Raw genomic sequence first — 21,921 nt, 5'->3', positions numbered from 1 at the left:
GTCTTTTATGGCTCTGCACTTCTGGCGTGGAAAGTCGGGTACAGAACTGACATCAGTGTGAGAGGGTGGCGTCTATGTAGCTACCGCAACATCATCCCTGCGACCGCGACGACTAACATGGAGTCGTGCGATGCCACCTTCCGACGTGCAGGGGGACAACCGACGAAAAATATTCCGGATCCAGTCTGATGTCTGGGGTGTTATTCTAAGGTAAGGAATATATAACTAACCTATGTTTCTTATAGATATATTGTTACCGAAGGTAAGTAACTTGTTCTTCAGGTAATGTAATTAAGGCAGCCAGTGAATCTTATTAGTGCATTCAACCTATCAATATTAAAGCACTTCTGTCACCCATGTAGCAAACCGACTGGGCCACATGGTCTCTTCAATGCAACGTTTTATATTGGTCAGTTTTGCAGCGTGAATCTTTTCCGGAATTACATGCTGTGCATTATTCCTGCATCTAGTGGTTTGGGTCTGGAATTCTCTGTTTGTAGTCCTTCTATATTTTTTTTTTTGTATTTGGCCATCAACTGATCCCCCCCATGTGGTGCTTCCTGTGACATCATACGCCCTTCCCTGGAAGCTCCCACCTTTGGTCTCATCTTCAGATTCTTTTTTTTTCTGCTGTTGGGCCTGGATGCTTGGCTGAAGGCTCTCCAACACAAGAAAGAAAGTTTGAGAAGAAGTTAGTGAGAAGTTCTTCGAAAGATTACACCAAATTTGGAGAAGAACATAGATTAAGAGGTACCTGCAAGGAATTGTAGCAGGAAGGAGACTATTTCCTTGACCCTTTAGAGAATGCCCACACGGATGCTTCCTGTGCGGTCTAATAGAGAAGACTGTACTGCAGTTCCGCCTGAATTGTCACTACAAATTCCTGCAGAAGGTCAATCACTGAGTCTGCAACCTCTGCCTGCTCATAGACAATCGAAGTGACAACTGCAGTGCCTGTGCGGGTATTCAGTCGAAGAATCTGAGGGCGAGGGAGAAGCAGAGACTGTCCCATTACAACATGCAGGGACAAAAAAACAACTCCCCACCCAAGAGACCTGGGTCTGTAGAGCGACAAGGAGGAAAAGCTCACAGAAGTTGCAAAAGGAGAAACATCTGACGCGACAAAGGGATTGTTGAGGTCGAAGCCCAGGAAACAAAGGAGGACAATAGACCGGAGGTTAGAAAGACATTGACCCCGTAAAAATTGCCCGAGTCTCGAAGATCAGACTCAAAGGCGTCGAAGGAAACCTCTTCGAAACACTCGCCAACCGAAGGCAGGCTCCGAGACAAACAGCCCCTCATATCTCTCGAAAGGGACATAGCAGGAGGAAAGACCCCAAACAAGACTCAGTTGTCCAAAGACGGAGGAGGGAGAGCCATTTCAATGTTTAACAAGCATTGGCATAGCCAATCGGTCTCGCTATTTGGACCTTATTAGTATTTAGTTATGCAGCACAATATCCTTTGTGCAACAACATCAACTGTTGCATGGCTAAACACTTATAAGGTCCCAGAGTCAAGACCTATTGGCTATGCCAATGGTTGTTTTCTTTGCCTCGTAACACTCCATACAGTGCTCGTGGTTTCAGTTCACTCGCTCCGTTCTCTCTTTTTTTTTTAATGCAGTTTTATATAGCGTGAACCCCACCCCAATGTATTATTAAAGCACTTTATATGAGCGCCAGTTACTCTGCACAAGACCATGTTCTTGCTGAGTTGCCCAAGATCACAGGATGTTGCTCCAACGCCGTAAGCTTTACGTGAGTGCCAGTTACTTTATGCAAAGGACACATTCTTTTTGTATAAACAGGGAGATTAAATGATTTGCCCAACACATGGTGTTGTGCCGACGTCAAGACTTTCACTGGTTTTCTAGCTCTGTAGTCGCCAGATCTGCGCGTGCAAGCCACAGCGCATCCTCTGGTGCCATCTGTTGTCAGTGAGATAAGGCTCCCAGGCTTGCAAATTAAAAATTGTCCCCCATTGCATCCCAGCAACGAGTCTTAAAGCTCCACCTCCTGTGTGTGTGTGACTACATCGTGCAGACTGTGGGGCTGCCACACCTTGTATCTTCAGTTATGCACTTCCATCAGCCAAAAGGCTCACGGATTTGTGGTCCGTGCTTTCACATCCCAAGTGATGCGACCCTCTTTTACTCAGCAATATCACACATGCTACAAACAAAACATTTTCTACAGCATAACAAGAGACTTCGATGGCTTAATAAATGGCTGCTGGGTGCACTGCAAGGTGAAAAGGAGCACTCCCATAAGCAAGAGGTGGCTGAATGAAAGCTGTAAATGATGCACTCTCTCCCGCAACTGTAAATATCAAGTTGTGACTGAGATGTGCGCTACTAGTAGCATTGGAAAAGAAGACTGGGTGATGTTGAAGAGCGAGAGGAAATAAGAGATGTACACATGGGATGGCGAGGAGGGAGAAACAGACAGGATGGATTGGGTGAGAAGAGAACACTGGATAGACGAGGCATGCGGAGGAGCAGGAGACACGTGGATAGGGGTGGGGGAGACTGGATCTGGGGGCAGAATGAAACTGGAGAGACAGACCTGGGAGGGGGAAGAAGATGGATACGCAGCAGACTTTAGAAAACAGAGCGAAAACTATGGGGAAACTGTAAAACTGGAGAGGCTGGAGGTAGGCACGGAAGACACAAATATACGGATGGAGGTGAGGCGAGAGGAAGAAACCCTAGGAAGCAGGGGATGCAGACATTTAAAAGGACATGGACAGGCCACGCGTGGGATAGAAGGCAAAGTGATTGATAAGGGGACACTGGAGAGACACATGGGGAGGGCTCAGAGAAATAGGTGCAGGGAAAGGAGAGAATACACGTGGGGAAACTAGCTTTGAAGAGACACACGTAAGGGAAAGACGCGCGGCCGCGAGACGTGCTCTGTGATGGGGGAGGAGCGAGCAAAACCGAGGCAGAGCGAGGCGCGCGCGGGGGGTTGGAGGAGCATGCTGTAAGGCTAAATGAGCCATGAAAGAAAGGCAGATGGCGGCTGCACTCGTAACCGCAAGCTTGAGGCCAGCAAAAGCCTCTGGTAGCTCTTTGAAAACCCACTAACTAAATGTCTCGCAGCGCATGCACTGGCTCAGGTGTGTCCTATAAAGGAGAGGTCGTGACACGAGCAGAGAAGCTTGACGGCCGATATGTCGTTGAGGGAATCTTCTAAATCAAAAAGTAAATCGATGTCGACCCTCGATGCCAAAAAATGCTTTGCTGAGATCGAGAGGAAGAAGACACTCCTCGAGGCCGAAATGGGCGCTTTACTTCAAAAGAAAGACTGTGATGAATCCTTCAGGAAATTTTGAATTCCATTAAAAAAACTTTGACCCCGAAGAAGCAGGGAGAGAAGGACGTTGAAGATATTGAATCTCCTTTAACACCTCGACTGTAGGAGGAGGAAGAAGAAATCTCCTATGAAGAAGTATAGCAAGAAGGATATCTGCATGTTTCAATGCTCTGAAGAATCTGAGTATGTAGAATCTCATTGGCAGGAGCTTGAGACTGACTTCCTGGAGGAAGGAGTAGACTGCTATCCATCGAGGCCTTCGCCTCCAGTTGACATCCGGATATATAATCGGGTTATCAAGAAGGCTGCAGACAAGTATAGAGTGTTACTGGAGGATGAAAGGCCGCAGTCTTGTTTCCTGCTGGTAACCCTCTTGCCATCCTTAGCAAGGATCCAATTTCTTCCGATGTTACCTAGTATTGTGGACCAAGGAAGGAAGGCGTTTAAAGAGCCTGCCACTTGTAGAGCAGTCATTCCAAGGGAGAAGAAAAAATAAAAATATTCTTCAAAGGACCCATCCTATATCAAGGGTACAGTACCAGCTGATTTCATTATCACCTTTACGGCACGAAGAGTGCCAACATCAGACCCACCTCCTGACAAGGAGAGCAAGAGACTGGACCTTTTATAGGCAGAAAATTTGAACGCAGCGCAGCCAGTCAGTCAATGGGGCATCGCAAATTCAAATGTCCTCCTGAATAGACATGGGTACCAGCACTGGGAGGAGACGGTGGAGCTGATGAAGCACCGGCCAGAACAACACAGAAAGAGAGCTAGCAGAAGAGGGCAAAAATATTGCCAATACATGTCTGAAATCGCCATTGGATGCTGCAGTCACAGCTAGCTGGCAAATGATGACGAGTATCGCACTACGCCGTCATTCTTGGCTTAGCATTACATGTTTCAAGTCACAAATACAGGCACATTTCTCAAATAGTTTGTTCAATGAAGAAAAGTTGTTGGGGAGCACTGTCGACTACATCAACTCAAAAAAGAGAACGAGACTGCGAAGTCCATGTGTGCGTTCTGTGGAAATATACGACGAAGGGCAGCACCAACATGCTGACCTACGGGGAGAGGCGGCTTTCAAAAGGGCACATCTCACCAGGCCTTCTAGGGATGTAGCCAAATCTTCTGCAGCACTGGCAGTAGTAGCAGCTAGGACGACTGTCCTTTCGAGGAAGAGCATGGGATTGGGGACAGCCTTCCAGGGGAGGCACAACCTCTGCCAACAATTGAGTTCTCCAAAACACACATCCTCTAACACACAACACTAGTTGGAGGCAGAATCAAAAGCTTCCTGCAGGAGTCGAGGTAGATAACATTAGACAAATGGACCTTAGACGTCATAGTTTGGATATTTGGCTACAGAATGGGAAAGAATACCTCCAGCAAGAGGACCAAAAAAGAAGGCCCATTCAAGGGAAGAAACATCATGTTTACTCAAGGAAGTTGGGTAATTGCTGGAAAAAAGAGCAATAGAAAAGATACACAGAACAGAGCTCAAGATAGGAAATTACTCAACATACTTCAAAGGTGGACTGGTCTGTGTGACCAATTCTAGACTTCTAATTCATAAACCAGTTTAGAAAGACTGAAAGATTCAAGATGATAACTTACAGGGAGTCATCCCACAGTTGAAAAAAGGAAATTACATGGCAACTATAGACCTTAAAGATGCCTACCTGCAGATCTCAACGAATCCAAAGCACAAAAAATACCTGAGGTTTGTGGTGAACAAGACACACTACTATTTCATAGTACAGACATTCAGGATTAAATCAGCGCCAAGGGACTTCAAAAAGTGCCTAGCAGTAGTAGCAGCTCATCTAAGAAAACAAGGTATACAGGTCTACACTTACTTGGATGACTGGTTGATAAGGGCAAACTCCCACAACAAAGAACATATACTGCAAGTAATGAGGACTCTATTAATATTGGGTTTCTCTATAAACCTAGAGAAGTAATCACTAACAATAGAACAATAAAACATTTCTGGGAGCAACAATCAATTAAATCCATGGAAAAATATATCCCAGCGAAAGGAGTATTTTTTTGAAAATTCTTTTTATTGGCATTTAGTTATATAAACGTACATTTATCACGTTTCACATAAATGGCTGCAACCAGCGAAAGGAGTATATAGTCACTTTTGTAGGAAACTCTCCTTTACCGGAAGACCTATTGCATTGCAAATGCCCGTTTGGTCAAAGGTTGAAGCCAGAATTAGACTCTGGTCGTTGGCGACGCCAAGGCTTTGGCATTTTACTGCTGCACAGCAATTGTTTGCTGCGTACAGATCTCTCATCAGCCAAACCAGTTTGTTCTGGGAATTGTAGTCTTAGCTGCTGCCATTTAACTAATTAACTAACACACCTGCTGACTGCTAAGTACCAGTGTGAGCGATCTAACGATTCGTGTCAGAAAAGCCAGGACTGGAGAGAGGGAGACGATTCCATAATACAGTAGGTGAGGGTCTGGGGCACACAGGATGATTCCTAGGTTTGAAGACCGGAAATGTGAATACAGGACTACGGTGTGGAGACAGCAGTAGTTTAGGGACAGACTGGGGCGCCAAAAACAAATTATAGGAGCGAGTACACCTTGTTTGGCGCCAACTGCAAACCGAGTCCCATTCCCTCCTTGTAGGTGGTTCGGTGAAATTCCGATTCGATTGATGGTGTGCGAGTGGCCGAGAACTGTCCCGGAAAACACCTCACCCTGCCCTCCGTAGCGGCGTTTGACACTGCCCTTGGAATCCAGCGCTTGACATTGGCGCTGCAGAGCGTGACTCTGCCAACCAGTGTCCGAGACTGTCCTCAAAAGTCAGCATGTGGCTCTGTTACCAGAGCCAACTACTAACTCTGCTCATGGACATGAGCACCTGACCGTGCCAACCAGTGCCTTTAACTGTCCACCAGATAGAGTGGCTCACACTAACCATAGAGCTAGCAACCGATACTGCATGTCAGCACCTGATTCCAAGCACTCCATTGCCACGCGTGAAATTTAGTAGAGGCCGTGCACACCCACAATGAGTACAGTACAGGCAGAGGAAAGCTACACACACGCACCCTCACTTTCCAGTTTTAGTAACTTATAGACCAAGTTCTGCTTGAACAGGATCAAAGAAAGCTTCCCTCTATTACGGCATGTTACTGATACCATTCATGCGTCACTGGTGAGCACAGCATACACATGGAAGCACCGTTTCACTTCAAAATCCCCACCCTTTTCACTGTGTACTGCCTTGGCAGTACCAGTGCATACTTTCCTCACACGCTGCAGAGACCGGAGCTGGGAAAGGGTCCCTGGCATGCGCCCTTCCAACACCTCACATTTGGTATGGGAAGAGAGACGGACGTGAAGGATAGAGGGGGTGGTAAACACAAGCAGCAGCTGAGCTCATCTCTGAGCGCCGCCTCCGCCAGCAGGACACAGCCTTTAAAGGGCCAGAGAGAACGAGGAGAGGTCGCCGTCGCTCCACTTGGGATCGTGCTTGACGGCGGCCCGTGCCTGCGGTGCAGCACGCGAGCAAGGTGGGCGGGGCCTAATAAACAGGGCGGACACCAACAAACGCCGAGAATTCTTCAGAAAAAGCCAGAGCAAGACTTCCAAAATATGCAGTCAGGGTGGCCGGGGCCCAATGCCGACAGGGCGGACACCAACCCCGCTTCCAGAGAAGCCGGACAGAAAAGCAACGACAATAGTTCTTGCCAAGGCGAAGCACCGCATGCGCTGAAACGCAGGCGAGACCTAAAAAGTACTCCAATACACCAAAATTAGATCTAGTCACAACCCCATGGAACGCTAAAATGCCTACACTTTGTGTCCAGAAAACCATACAACGAATCCCTAGGAAATGGCTTTTTTTATAGATTGGTCAGGGATACATGCATACGCTTTTCCCCTGATACCCCTGTTAGTGATCAACAAATGCAAGAGGAGCAAAGTGACTCTACTACTAATTGTCCCTCAGTGGGCGAGGCAGGCATAGTTTTTGGAACTGATAGAAATAGCACTAAGGAACATTCTGAAACTACTAGCAGTAAACCTGTTCTCAGTGGAAGAAGGAAGGGTACTACACCCAGTCTTTGAAGCCTGGCTCCGGAAGGTGTTGAATTTGGTCATCTAAAACTACTAGAGAACATAATCGCTGTTCTGAAAGAAGTAAGAAAGTGAACAAGAAGTAAGTGCTGCATTGCTTAATGGAAGAGATACTCTCAATGGTGTCTTAAAAGGACTTATTGGGGAAAAACACTTAGGATGTAAAGTTGTTAAAATATCTTAACTCGCCTACTAGACTGCAAATTAACGTATGCATCTTTGAAAGTACACTTAGCTGCAATAGTGATCTACACTAGATGTCACATAGAAAGAAGCTTCTTCCCAGTTCTGATAAAAGGGGTTTTAGAAGGAGCACAGAGAATTGCACCACTAAGATTGGTACAGGCACCCACATGGATTCTAAATGTGGTACTATCTCAGTCAATGAAGTAACCCTTTGTGCCTTTACACAAGGCCACATTAAAGATTCTCACGCTAAAGGTACCGTTCCTGGTGGCCATAACCTCTCTTCACAGGGTGAGTGAAATACAAGCACTCACAATTCAGGAACCATATTTACAGGTTCACAAGTACAGAATTGTTATGAGAACAGATCAACAGTTCTTAACAAGATAGTTTCACACTTCCACACAAATAAAACAATACAAATACCAAGTTTTTCTAAAGCCCAAAAGATAAAGCGAGAAAGCGTAAAATACACTAGATGCAAGACGCACCATAATGTACTACATTGAAAGATAAAGACAAGTAGGGAGACAAAGCAACTATTTGTCTCTTTGCAGACAACATAATTGGAAAACCTGTAACTAAGGGCACAGTTGTCAGATGAATCCTATAAACTATTCAGCTATGCCACACAAGTGCAGTGGAGAAACTACACACAACCCCAAATGCACATCCAACTTGGAAAAAAGGAGCAATCTTTTCCTTTCTAGCAAAAACTCCTTTACAAGATATATGTATGGCAGAAACATGGTCATCTCTATACAAGTTCACAAAATATGATTGCATAGACATTCAAATGTACAAGGAAGCTCAAGTGGGACGCAAGGTGTTAAAACATCTGTTTACAAATTTAAGTCCATCTTCAACCTAACCACCGCAAAACTAACACAACCACTACGAAATCGACGCTCATCATCTGAATCCAGAAAAGATTCACGCTGCAAAACAAAGATTATTTCCTGTAGGTGTAGTTTCTGAATGCATAAGCGAACCACCCACCTCCATCAAGAAGATGGAAGGAGAGAACAGATAAACCAGCGAAATAAATATGAAGAGGGTGGCTACCGAAGGTGGGAGCTTCCGGGGTAGAGCATACAACATCAAAGGAAGCATAAATGATGGATCCGTCAATGCTCAACAGTAAAAAGAGAAGGACTACAAAAAGTAGGGAACTCCAGACCTAACTACTAGATGGTGGAATAATGCACAGCATGTGAATCCAGAAAATTCTTCAAGCTGCAAAACTACACCTAAAGGTAAGAAACAATTCAATACTGCCTACTCTGACCTGGGATGTGGCCCTGTGGTACTGCAACCAGCATTTGTGCATTATCTTAAAAATAATGTATAATTTATCATGCAAGTCATGATGTGCCTCGTACAGAGGTGCAGCAGAGGCATAATAGCAAGGATGTCTCCCTACTCACACAAGCATACACTTAAACATGCTCTTGCGCACACGACCATCAACTTTCCTGGCACAGTCGTCTTATTTCGCCCACGATTCCTGACTCTCCCATCTCCTACCTCTTGCAATCAGTGTACTGCACCCAGGTCCACGTGCTTCTACCCTATCAGAAGCTGTGATAGAGTGGAAGGTGGACCCTTTTTAGGTCGAAGCCGACCAGACTCTAAAAATATCTTTGGTACATTCAGAAAGCTGTCCAATGAATGCAATCTGCTGTTGCTTTCCATTGGCTTTGTGGTTTGTGACTCACATTTGCTGACTTTCTATTTGCTGGTTTTATGTGTTTTAGGCTGTACCGCTTCAGTTAATCTCTCCAGTTGCCCAAACCATGTTTACTGTATTCTTCCATAAACTCACTTTCTGTAACAGGCCTTTAAATCTTATTGTCTTGTCTCATTTGCGGTGCATTCAAAGACGGATGTCGAATAACAAGCTTTCTCTGACAGATCTTAATGTTTACTTTTCTTTCTCTGACTTCAAGGTGAGGGAATTTGTACCATCCTGCTGAGTATCCATGTAAGAGGAGAGGATGTAGGATTTTTTTTCTAGCACACAAAAAAATGAACTATGCTGATATTTCAGACTATATCGGAACTAGTACAAATGAAGCAATTTTTTTTTGCAATTCTGAAATGTGATGGAAACAAATATTTGAATACGATCGAAACACAGTAATACTATAGGTGATGACATTTGCACACATTATCGTTTGTGTTCAGTTAAGCCATATTTTGATGCAAATGTAATGGTCATTTAAATTGAAAATGTGTTGTCTGTGATGGCACTGCGCAACCACACCATGCATACTCCACTCTATGCCCTTCACTCTATACCATGCCACTCCATTCTACGACACTCCACGCCATTCTAATCTACCCCACTCACTCCAAGACACAATACGCCACTACACTCTATCACCGTCACACCACTTAAACCACTCCACTCTACCCCACTCCACTACAATCTATTCCACTCCAGTGTACCCATATCTCCCCCACCCGCCCCACTTGGCTACTGTCTACTCCACTCCAATCTACCCCATGCCAACCACCCGAACTAACCCACTCGAACCCAATCTACCCCATTCCAATATACCGCACTTCACTCTACTCCATTCTACCCCAGTCTACCCCAATCCACTCTAACCCGTGAACCCCACACTACTCCAGTCTACCCCACTCCAGTGTACTCGTATCCAACCTACAACACTCCAATCTACCTGACTCCACTGTACCTCACTCTCCCCTACCCCACTCCACCCCTGTTCAATTGTCCCCACTCCACCCCTGTCCAATTGACCCAACTCCACCCCCTCCACTTTCAAATCTATCTCACTCCACCACAGTCTACCCTAGTCTTCCCCACTCCATTCTACCACAATCTATCCTACTTCACTCCAATCTACCACACTCCAATTCTACCTCGCTCCACTTTATCCAAATCTACCACACTCCAATCTACCCTACCCTCTCCACCACACTCCACTCAAATCTACCCTGATCCATCCCACTCCAATCTACCCCACCCCACTACACCCCAATCTACCCATAACCGCTTTACCCCACCCTGCTGTACCCCCTCGAAGCTATCCCCACTCGAAGCGATCTCCCCCCCAAGCTATCCCCCCCGAAGCTATCCCCCTCAAGCTCTCCCCCCCCCCCAGCTCTCCCCCCCCCAAGCTCTCCCCCCAAGCTCTCCCCCCCCCCCCAAGCTATCCCCCCTCCAAGCTATCCCGTCCTCCAAGCTATCCCGTCCTCCAAGCTATCCCCCCCTCCAAGCTATCCCCCCCCTCCAAGCAATCCTCACTCCAATCCAATCTTCCCTACACTAATTCACCTAATCTACCCCACTCCACCCTAATCGACCCCACTACTCTACTCCAATTTACCCCACTCCACCGCAGTTTATCTTTTATCCAATCTCAACTCCACTCCAGTCTATCCAACTCCACTCCACCCAATCTACCTCACTCCACTCTATCCCAATATGCCCCACTCCACTCTATCCCAATCTGCCCCTCTCCACTCTATCCCAATCTGCTCCTCTCCACTCTACCCCAATCTATCATAATCCATTAACGCAACCCTATCTACCCCACTCAATTTCACTCCAATCTACCACATGCCACCCAAATCTACCCCACTCAAGTCCAATCTAACCCACTCCACCCTACTCTGCCCCACTCTACTCATATCTACTCCTCTCCAATCTAAACCTACTCCACTCCAATCTAACCCACTCCAATCTACTCCACCCCAATATACCCTACTCCAATCTGCCCCTCCCTAATCTACCCTACCCCATCCTATCCTACTGTCTACTCCACACCACTACAATCTACCCCACTCTAAACTATCCCACTCTAATTTACCCCACTCCAATCCATTATACCCTACTCTAATACACCTAATCAACTCCACTACACTTCAATGTACCCCCCACTCCACCCCATTCTATCCCACTCCACTCTCGTTTTCTCTCCAGTCTATCCAACTGTACTCTATCCCAAGCTACCCCACTCCAATCTACCTACTCCAATCCACCCAATCTACCCCACCCCACCTCAATCTACCCCACAACACGCTATTCAGCTTCGCTCCAATCTACTCCAATCCACCCTAATTCACCCCCTCCTCTCCTATCTACTCCTCTCCACTCCAATATACCCAATCCACTGCACTCCACCCTGCCCCAATCTACCCCACTCCAATCTACCCCATTATATCCCACTCTACTCTACCCCATTCCAATCTACCCCACTCTGCTCTAAACTACCCCAATCTAACCCACTCCAGTCAACCCCACTCCACCCTCCCCCACGCTATCCAAATCTACCCCACTCCCCAAATCTACCCCACTCCCCCACTCCCCCAATCTACCCCACTCCTCTAATCTACCCCACTCCACCCCAATCTACCCCACTCCAAACTACTCCATCTTCCACACTCCATTCCATTCTACCCTACTGTAATCCACCCAATTTACTCCACTTCTGCCTACTCCATTCAACTTCATTCTACTCTACTCCAGTCTGCCCAACTCCACTCTTTCCCAATCTACCCCACTCCAGTCTACCTCCACATACCCCGATCAACCATACTCCTGTCTACCCCACTCCAATCTACCATACCCCACCCCAATTCAATCTACCCTACTTTAATGTACCACACTAATCTCCCTAACACCCCCGATCCAATTTACCCTACTCCAATTTACTCCAATCTACACTAATTCACCCCACTCCATTCTACCCCACTCTGCTCCCGCTCAACTCTACGCCTATGTACCTCATTCCACTTTACCCCAATCTACCCTACTCCCCTCTATTAAATTTTTGCCATGCTGAACAGCAGCCACTGGTGTATATAATGGCTAAAACACGTTGCCAATGCCAATAGCTCTCGCATAGGCCAGACCTATTGGCTTTGCCAGTGCTTGTTCTGTATTCAACTTCTGATATAGGGAAAGGGTGCATGACTGACAAGCCCTGAAGATCCATTTTCTGATATGCTGCACTGCCTGAAGTTAGTGCAACATGTCATACATGTATTGTTACTGGGAGGCTAGGCTCGGACAGTCCACCCCCGATACATGCGCAATACAGCCACTGGAGCCCTCTACTGCTGCCAATGTGACATTACAGCTTTTACATACAAACAAACCAATCCATGAGATTTGTTTTCCTGTAAGTTAACTGGTCAATCAATTAGTGGCAAAGCGAAGTGGTTGGTTTTCGCCTTGGCACCCTTTTATGGCTGAGCCACCTGCCTGTACATCTGGTTTGCCCCATTTCCTTCGACAGTCCATATGCTGGCTGTGTACCCCCACATTGAATGTAAGCATCCTCGGGGCCTAGAACACAGTTTTTCCACAACCCGTGAACTATCTTCAGTTATTCTCCAGCAAATGTGAGCTGTGTAAGAAAATAGTGAAAGGCAGAGGGAGTCCTGTGTCTCATCTTGTATTGATATATATTTGGGGGGGTTTGCATTTTGGTGCTTTACTTCAGTTTTGTTTTGTGAATTGAATTCATTGTTATGCCTTTCTACTTACGCCGTTTACAATGTCTGTATTCTTTGCAGAGATGGTCACCTCAAAGTGATCGTGCGGCGTTGGAAGATGGCTTGCGGATAACAGTGGGGAATGACTTTTACAACCGTAGTTCACCGGATCGGGCGAGGCTATCGGGCTCTCTGGATGATGTGAGCTGTACCAGCAGGTAGGGGAAGACCCATGGCTACTGACTGATGTGCCGCAGCAATGTACAATGCTTGCATAAGTGACACTGTAGTGAGTGTAAATATCTTCAGAGCTCTCTTTTAAGCTGCTGTTGTACAGAACTAACATCCATGAAATATATTCTAGAAGGCGGCAGGGTACTGCTTTAAGTTTGCTATTCATACAGTAAGGCACGGTTTCGACATGACAGTGTAAAAAAATAATTATAAGTATGATTGTACTGCTGTGAATTTTGCCCGGTTTATTAAACGGATCAGGTAGTAAAACTGCTGGAGGGACATGTTGTCCCTGAGGTTCAATTACAGCACACATCTGTTTTTGGGTCGCAGCGCTGATTGGTTTGTTAAAGACATCTTAGGGACATTCAGAAAGTTGACCTAGAAATGCATTCCGCCCGTTGCTTACCATTGGGTATGTAACTCTTTTTTTCTGGCTTTCTATTTGATGGCTTAATTTGCGTTAGGCTGTCCCCCCCCGTCGCTTTCTCTAAACAGGCCTTTACATCTTGTTCTTATCTTGTCACATTTGCTGTGCATTCAAATGCAGAGGTCAAAAGTCGGGCTGTGTCTTCCAGGGAGCTTGGTTTTATTTTCCTTTTTATGACTTCAAAGCGGGAGGATTTGTGACAATTAAGCTGATTAGCGGGGGTCTGCTTGAGGAAGGGTCTGCAAATTGTTTTTTTTTCTACCACGCAGCAAAACTTAAATGTCTGTAAATTAACTGTGCTGACTATCAGAGCAATACTTTGGATGATATTTCCACACATTGTTTGTGCGCTGTATACTTTTATCATTACAACTGTATGTGAATGCAAATGTAATGTTCATTTCAATTGAAAATGTGTTGTCTGTAATGGCAGTACGCTACCATACCATGCATGTTCCATGTTACCCCACTCTACCCTGCACCACTCCACTCCGTTCTATGCCAATGCACTCAACCCAACTTTACTCAAAACCAATGCACTCTATGCCAGTCTGTTGTGCACCAAATCACTCTACACCATTGCACTCTACCCCACTCTGTTCTACTGTGCGTTACTGCACTCTCTGCCACTTCATTCTACTCTGCGCCCCTGCACTTAGCACTGCTGCACTCTATGCCACTCCACTATACACCACTGCACTCTGACAGTATACTCTGCAACACTGCGCACTCTACCATTCTACGCCACAGAACTTTACATCACTGCACTCTACCCCACTCACATCTACGATGCTCCACTGCACTGTACGACACTCCACTCTGTACCACTACACTCTACCCCACTTCACTGTACTTTGAAACAATCTACTGTGCAACTAAAGTTTACGCCACTCTATTGCACTCTGCATCACTACACTGCACTCTATGCCAATGCACTGTACACCAATTTAGGGGGGGCTCACATTGCCTGATCTACAATACTATGCCTGGGCATTTCAGTTATCGTATTCTAGAATGCTGCTGAAGGCTCCATCAACTGCATCAATTGGTAAAATGTTTAAGGCCATGCTGAATGGGGCTGATCTGCCACCTGATGGTTTTCTTTTCAAATTTGGAGACCGGAAATTCTTCAAGAAGGTGAGATTAAAGATCTTACTATCCTTGGCCAAGGTGTGGATAGCGATCAGAGAAAGGTTGGGGTTGCCATATTATTCTCGGTTCGCTCCAATCTGGGACTCGCCGGGGCTTCCTCTGTGTTTGAGCGATAGTCTTGCAACACCTATTAGAGAGGCAGGGATTGAAAGGTGGGGCCAGCTGTTGGTGGAGGGGGGACTGGTGGGTTGGGAGGAGCTATATAAGAAGGTTGGCCCAACACTTTCCAGATTTAAATACATCCAGTTAGCCAGTTGGTCCCGGGAATTGATTAGGAAAAAGACACACTTGGGGAAGAGCTGCCACCTGGAAGAACAGTTGATAGAGAGGCAAGTGGGGGGGAAAGAGGTAGCCTTTTGGTACTGGGCCATTTTGGAGGAGATGGACGGGGATTTCACTTTACCCGATGTACAGTGGGGAGGGCCAACTGGGATGCAGTGTGAGGATATTTGGATAAGATCTTTCACTCTCCTGTATAAACTGGTCAAGCCGGCCTGGTTGAGGCGGAATCACTTATTTACCCTCCATCGAGCTTACCTATCCCCGCAAAGGCTATCTAAATACCAGCCCGGGAAATCATGTAACAAGTGTAATCTTCCTGCTGCCTCTGATGTACACATGTTTATGGATTGTCCATCTATCAGTACCTTTTGGGAGGAAGTCAAGATCACGTTGGACTCTATCCTCAAGAAGAACACCCCTATTACTCTGCCGCTAATTATATTTGGGGTGGACGATAATACCACAGGCCAGGCAAAGTGCTTTCTGTTTTACGCAATTCTGCTGGCTAGACGGCAGATCTGTAAATTCTGGGTAGACCAGAAGGCACCATCTCACGCAGGTTGGCTAGAGTCTTTATATGACACATCAAAAATGGATATGGCCAGATCATGTCAACAACGCAACCTCTCCTTCTGGAATTTGTTGGTCCAGTGGAAATAAGTGGCTCCGTTGAGCCCCGGGGTTTTTTTTTTTTTTTTTTTTTTTTTTTTCCCCCGGGTCCGATGATTATGCCAGCATACTCCAGGTGCCACGGTTGTCTCTTTGGATGGCCTCCCGAGTTTAAGATGGAGTCCTAAGGGGTTGTGAGCCTTCACATATTTCTCCCTTTCCCCCTACAACATCATCCTCGAGAACGTCTCTCGCCGGTCTACACTCGTTTGATGTCAGGGTTTGGGTTGGAATGGTATCTAGTCCCAGACGACATCTAAGGGGAGTGGCGTTTCTCATGGAGATTGTGGGGCAGGCTAATGAGGACAAAAAAAAACAAAAAAAAAAAAAAACACTGCGCACTCTACCATTCTACGCCACAGAACTTTACATCACTGCACTCTACCCCACTCACATCTACGATGCTCCACTGCACTGTACGACACTCCACTCTGTACCACTACACTCTACCCCACTTCACTGTACTTTGAAACAATCTACTGTGCAACTAAAGTTTACGCCACTCTATTGCACTCTGCATCACTACACTGCACTCTATGCCAATGCACTGTACACCAATTTACTGAAAACCAATACACTACACCACTGCACTCTATGCCAATCTACTGTGCACCACTGCACTGCACGCCACTGTACTCTATGCCACTGCACTGTATGCTATTCTACACCATTGCAGTCACTATCACTTTATTCTTCACCATTGTACGGCATTGCACTCTACACCACTCTACTCTGCAATCCTGCATTCTGCTCTGCTCCACTCCACTCTACTTAGCGCCATTTTACTCTGTGCCACACCACTCTACTGTGCACCACTGTACGCTGCTCTTCTGCAGTCTACACCACGCCGCTCTCCTGCACTCTACGCCACTTAAATCTACTGTGCACCACTGCACTCTACGCCACTTCACGCCTCTCTACTCTGCACTACTCTACTCTACACTAGTGCACTCTATCCCACTCTACTATGCACCACTGCACTCTTTGCCATTGCAGTCTACATCTCTCCACACTACTCCACTCTGCAATGCTGCACCATACTGTGGTAAATATTTCATTACCGGTACTATTTTTTATGCGGTAAAGTCTAGTAAGAATAACTCAGTAAATATAAGAGGCAGAATCCGTGGTATTAGAGGTTCTAAAAGGCTTTATTCCTCTACAAAGGAAATACAATTCGAATTGCAGGCTTCACACTCCATCACCATGAGGGTTCAGGAAGGAAGGCAATACATTATTGACAAGTAATGGTATTTATATGGAAAGCATTACATTAAGACAGATGCAGGAGGCGTAACAGCTGATAATACAGATATAATACACATACGTAATGAAAAAAGGCGTAAACATAGGTGTAACTAAATACGTCATTAAACATGATGTCACAAGTGGGTGGATCCATGAGAGAATCCTGCAATGTCAGCAGAAATACTTGGCAGAGATGCGCGCGCAGCCGCATGACGTGTGATTGACGTGCAACTAGAGGGTGAAGGGGACTTGACATTTAGCTCTACATGTGGAGACAGAAGTCTGGGGGGTCATGTCAACCTAATCCCAAATCATATCTGATATCTTATGTTTAAAGAACTGTATTATCCAAAAGGAAAAGTCTCTCGGACGGAATCTATTCTATACTGACTGTTAGTGCGTGTACAAGCGTCTAAGTGTCTACATGAGATGCGAGGGGGCAGGAATCTTCCATGGTAACAGGGGCTATGAATTACTTGCATGAGGACAGTGAGGCCTGGCCCTTTGCACGGTAGCTGGAAGAATGTTTACCTAAACTACTAGACAGGAATGCATCGGATGAGGAGCGGAGCAGATAATCTTGAAGGTGAAATACAGTTTTTGGCAGGCAACAGGCTGGATCAGGCACCGTTAGCCGCGCAGGGAGTAGGACAAAGTTCATGGATACAGATGCAGGCTCGGACTGGAGCTTTCAGAGGCAGAAGGCAGGAAAAGGCTTGATGGCAGAATTCAGGGCCTACTCGCCTGAGTCTGTAAAATGTGGAAAGTGAACCACATAAAGTCGGTGGCCTTTCATACTTGGGAATGGAATATCTGACCCATTCATGGCGTATCTGAAAGCGGACATGTTGACGGTGGACGCACATGTATTTGCGTCTTCATGTCTGGAACTGGAGGGAACATACATGTACTTATAGCATGCACATGGAGCCGTTGGGGTCTACGATAGGGGACATAACTGATCACAAAATTCATATTTCCTCATTCCCTCCTTGTCCCCTACGGACCCTCAGGAGATATCGATCTTCATCAATCCATCGATCTGTTCATATAGCATCATTTGTTCTTCTTGCTTCTTCCGGGATTTTGAACGAAAACTTGGAGGTGGGATACACGATGTGGCACACAGGCCACAAATCGCTGGCCCACATTGTAGACATAAGCAGCAACTGAATAGTATGAGAAAGCCAATACCTAGGAAGGATAGGATCCTCCATCCCCAGGCTGACAACATGCTCCAGAACCAACCGGACCAAGTCCAGGTGCCTGGGCTCTGGTGTATCTGGCTTATAATCTTATGAAGGCGGGTTATGGCTTTATATACTGACGGTGAATTTTCTGGTATGAAAATGCAGCAACTTGATCCGATGACTCTACAAGCTCCGCCCCTAACGGCCAGGATGACGTCAAGGACAAGACGATTTTGAAGCACAACAATCCGCATAGCAGACTGCTCTTCTGTTAAATTGCCTAAGGCGGAAGTAGTCTCGTTTACTACTGCTTCAAGGGTTCTAGTTAATCTACGTATCAGCTTACTATTAGTGACTGTACCTATATAGGGAAAGAAACCTTTATTGAAATCTGTATATTGTTCCCATGCCGTTTCAGTGTAGTCGACAATCGGGAGATCTCTCTGCTGTCTATTGTGTACTAAATGGGTATTTCTGTGATAATCAGGAGGAGCTAGGAAAACAGGTGGCAGAAGGAATGCTATGTAACAGGTACCATCCCAATCTAGAGGTAGACATATATATGCGGTCTGGCCACATATGAAGTAGGAATGACTGGAAGCTCTAAATGTAGATTTGCCTTGATCACTGAATTTTATTACAGTGGTGCATTTACTATGGCCCATGTGTATGGAACCATTCTTTCTTACACATAATTCCCCTTTAACTGGGAATACTGACATAGCGGGCAAGATTGGTGTGGCTTCGGATTCAACATTCAGGATCATGAGGTTAAGTGTAAAATTACCTAATCCATATACTTCATTTTCTAGATCAGTTCCTGTTCTTTTGGGAAGTCCCTCCTTGTTAGGGTAGCAGACTTTAAGCAAAACTAGGTTCAGGTTTCCCCATACCCAGTTGTCTTGATAAACTACTGAATTTGAATCTAGGGAATTAATCAAACTAAACCATGCTCCACAGGAGCCATTGTGTGTGAACGGATATGGAAAGAGGGGCAAAACTCCCTTATAGTTCTGATAGGGAGGGAGTCGGCCACATATCCAACAATTTGTAGCATTGCTGGTCTGATGGGAATGATGTAACATACTAATGAATGTGTTGTTGCGCAGCGCAAATCTATAGGACAACTCATGCAGAGGTAATTCACTAAAAGAATGTTCAGCAGTAACATTATAAGCACGTTTAGAAATAGGGTAATACATACGAAGTAATATACTAGTTATAATGATCAGAAAACTTAGAAAAAACTAAATTAATAGTGTTACTGTGCAATGACTACGAAGCGATTTACAATACGCATGCTTTTTAAGCTGCATCTGTTGATTTCTTTCTCTATTCCGGTCTAGAGGATACATGTCAGAGACCAATTCAACCGATTCACCTTGGAGAGGACTTAAACAATCAAATTGTCTGACTTGCTAGACCTTAATTTCAGTTTATAAAGTTCCGTTTTCGTGGGTTCAACCAAGGGGAGCTTTGAGTCTGTCTGTGAGGAAATGCAGGGCTGAGTGTTCACACTGGACGGTAGTCCATAAAATTTCTTGATATGACTCGAGTGCAACCACCCTTTACGTCCCTCGATCTTCACGGCTGTCCTTGTTGCTAGTAGAACAAGTTTTGGCGATTTCCACCTAGGCTCCAGTTGGGTCTTCCGGTCGAAATTCCGCACTAGGACCAGATCACCTGGAACCACGTCATGGGGCTTCACCTCAGTGTTATCGGGAAAAGCTGCAGCTACCTGTGAACGACAAGATTGTAGTGCAGACATCAAGGAAGCCAGGTAATCTGTCAGCATATTACAGTCAACATCAGTGATTTTGCGAGGTATAGGCGTCCCCCACATATTTGGTGGTCTACCGAAGATCACCTCGTACGGGGATAGCCCTGTTCGAGAATGTGCTACCATTCTCATGTAAAAGAGTGCAACTGGTAAGGCTACTATCCAATCGACACCTTTTTCTCTACATATTTTGGACAATCTAATTTTCAGAGTTTGATTATGGCGTTCCACGAGACCTGCTGCCTCAGGATGTCGGACACAGTGGAATTTCCATTGGTAGCCTAACAAAAGTGAAACGTGTTTCATTAATTCGGATGAGAATGGCTGGCCGTTATCTGAGTATACAACACGTGGCAAACCATATCGTGGGAAGAATTCTCGAACTAGCTGTTTGGCAGTAGTCGGGGCAGTGTAATCTGAAACCGGGTAGGCTTCTGTCCAACGGGAAAGAGCACAGACAACTACGAGAACATATTTGAATCCTCGACATCGTTCCATCTGGATATAATCCATCTGGAGGACTTCAAAAGCATGATCGGGAGGTTGAAATCCACCCTGCTCTACGGGGATCCTTTTACCTGGATTAAACTGACAACATATCATACAGGTACGTACTTTCTGTTTGGCTGCTGCTCGCAAGTGTTTGTTGAACCAAATGTGTTGAATGCTGTCTAGCATAGCTTTTTCTCCTAAGTGCGCTGGACTATGTATTGTGTTAATGATGACTTGAACCATGGAGTCGGGAAGAAACCATATAGATTTTTCCTTCGTCATCCATCCTTGATCCGTTTGGATCCCTCCTAATTCAGTCCATTTCTTTATTTCTTCTGGTGTAGCATGTGTCTGTATGTCAATTATATCAAGGGCGGGATCCTTAACTGTCATGCAATGTGTTGGTGTCGGAACTATTGTCTTTGTCGCGTCAGTTGTATGAGTCTGGTTCTGAGCAGTCTGTTTAGCTGTTCTGTCAGCTAGGTCATTACCCTGAGAAATGATATTGGTAACTTTTGTATGAGCTTTGCATTTCATAATCGATATTGCAGTAGGTAAATGAATCGCATCTAATAGGGCTTGAATGAGGGGTCCGTGTTGGATGTGGGCACCGTGAGAAGTTAAATAACCTCTCTCTCGCCACAGCACGCCGAAGTCATGGACGACTCCGAATGCATAACGTGAATCTGTGTATATGTTGACTTTCTTATTTTTGGCTTGAATACAGGCTTGTGTCAGAGCGATGAGCTCTGCTGCTTGAGCTGACAAAGTGTTAATACAATTTGTTTCAATGACTTCAGTGTCTGTTGTGACTGCGTAAGCGGCCACTAACTCTCCTGTACTTGTTCTCATACATGAACCATCTACATACAATGTCAAGTCTGGATCTAATAAAGGGATATCTGTCAAGTCTTGTCTGGGTTTTGTCGTGATAGTAATGACTTCAATACAATCATGTGCTAATGGATCTGTTCCATTTACTGGCAAAAGTGTGGCAGGATTTAACGTATTACAACGTCTGATTTCTATGTGTGGCTGAAACAATGTCAATTCGTAACCGGTGAGTCTCGCTATAGTCAAGTGTTGTGTTTGTGTGCGGTTCAAGAGAACCTCTACTGCGTGTGGTACTTGTACTGTCAATTGATGTCCTAACACTATGGCATCGCTTTGTCTGATTGCTAAAGCTGTTGCTGCCACTGATTTCAGGCACGCAGGAAGAGCCTGAGCTACTGGATCTAATGTACTAGAGAAATAAGCACATGGTTTGTGTGATCCTGCTTGTTCCTGAGTGAGTACTGACAAGGCAGTACCTTCGCGTTCTGTAACAAATAGTGTAAACAGTTTATTGTAACATGGTGTTGCTAA

The 21,921-nt window shown here is 45.6% G+C and overlaps 1 protein-coding gene across 1 annotated transcript in view; it reads left to right on the top strand.

The window, feature by feature from the left end:
* LOC146816465 (uncharacterized) overlaps nt 1–21,921 on the top strand; it is a 348,783-nt gene that overhangs the window by 97,660 nt on the left and 229,202 nt on the right. The window contains exon 2 of the mRNA XM_085610296.1: nt 13,161–13,297. Coding sequence (XP_085466422.1) covers nt 13,161–13,297 — 137 coding nt within the window. The remainder of the gene's footprint in view (nt 1–13,160; nt 13,298–21,921) is intronic.

The sequence above is a fragment of the Triturus cristatus genome, chromosome 6 (assembly GCF_964204655.1).
Source record: "Triturus cristatus chromosome 6, aTriCri1.1, whole genome shotgun sequence".
In the NCBI taxonomy this organism is placed as follows: Eukaryota; Metazoa; Chordata; class Amphibia; order Caudata; family Salamandridae; genus Triturus; species Triturus cristatus.
This window is presented reverse-complemented; position numbering and strand designations above follow the sequence as displayed.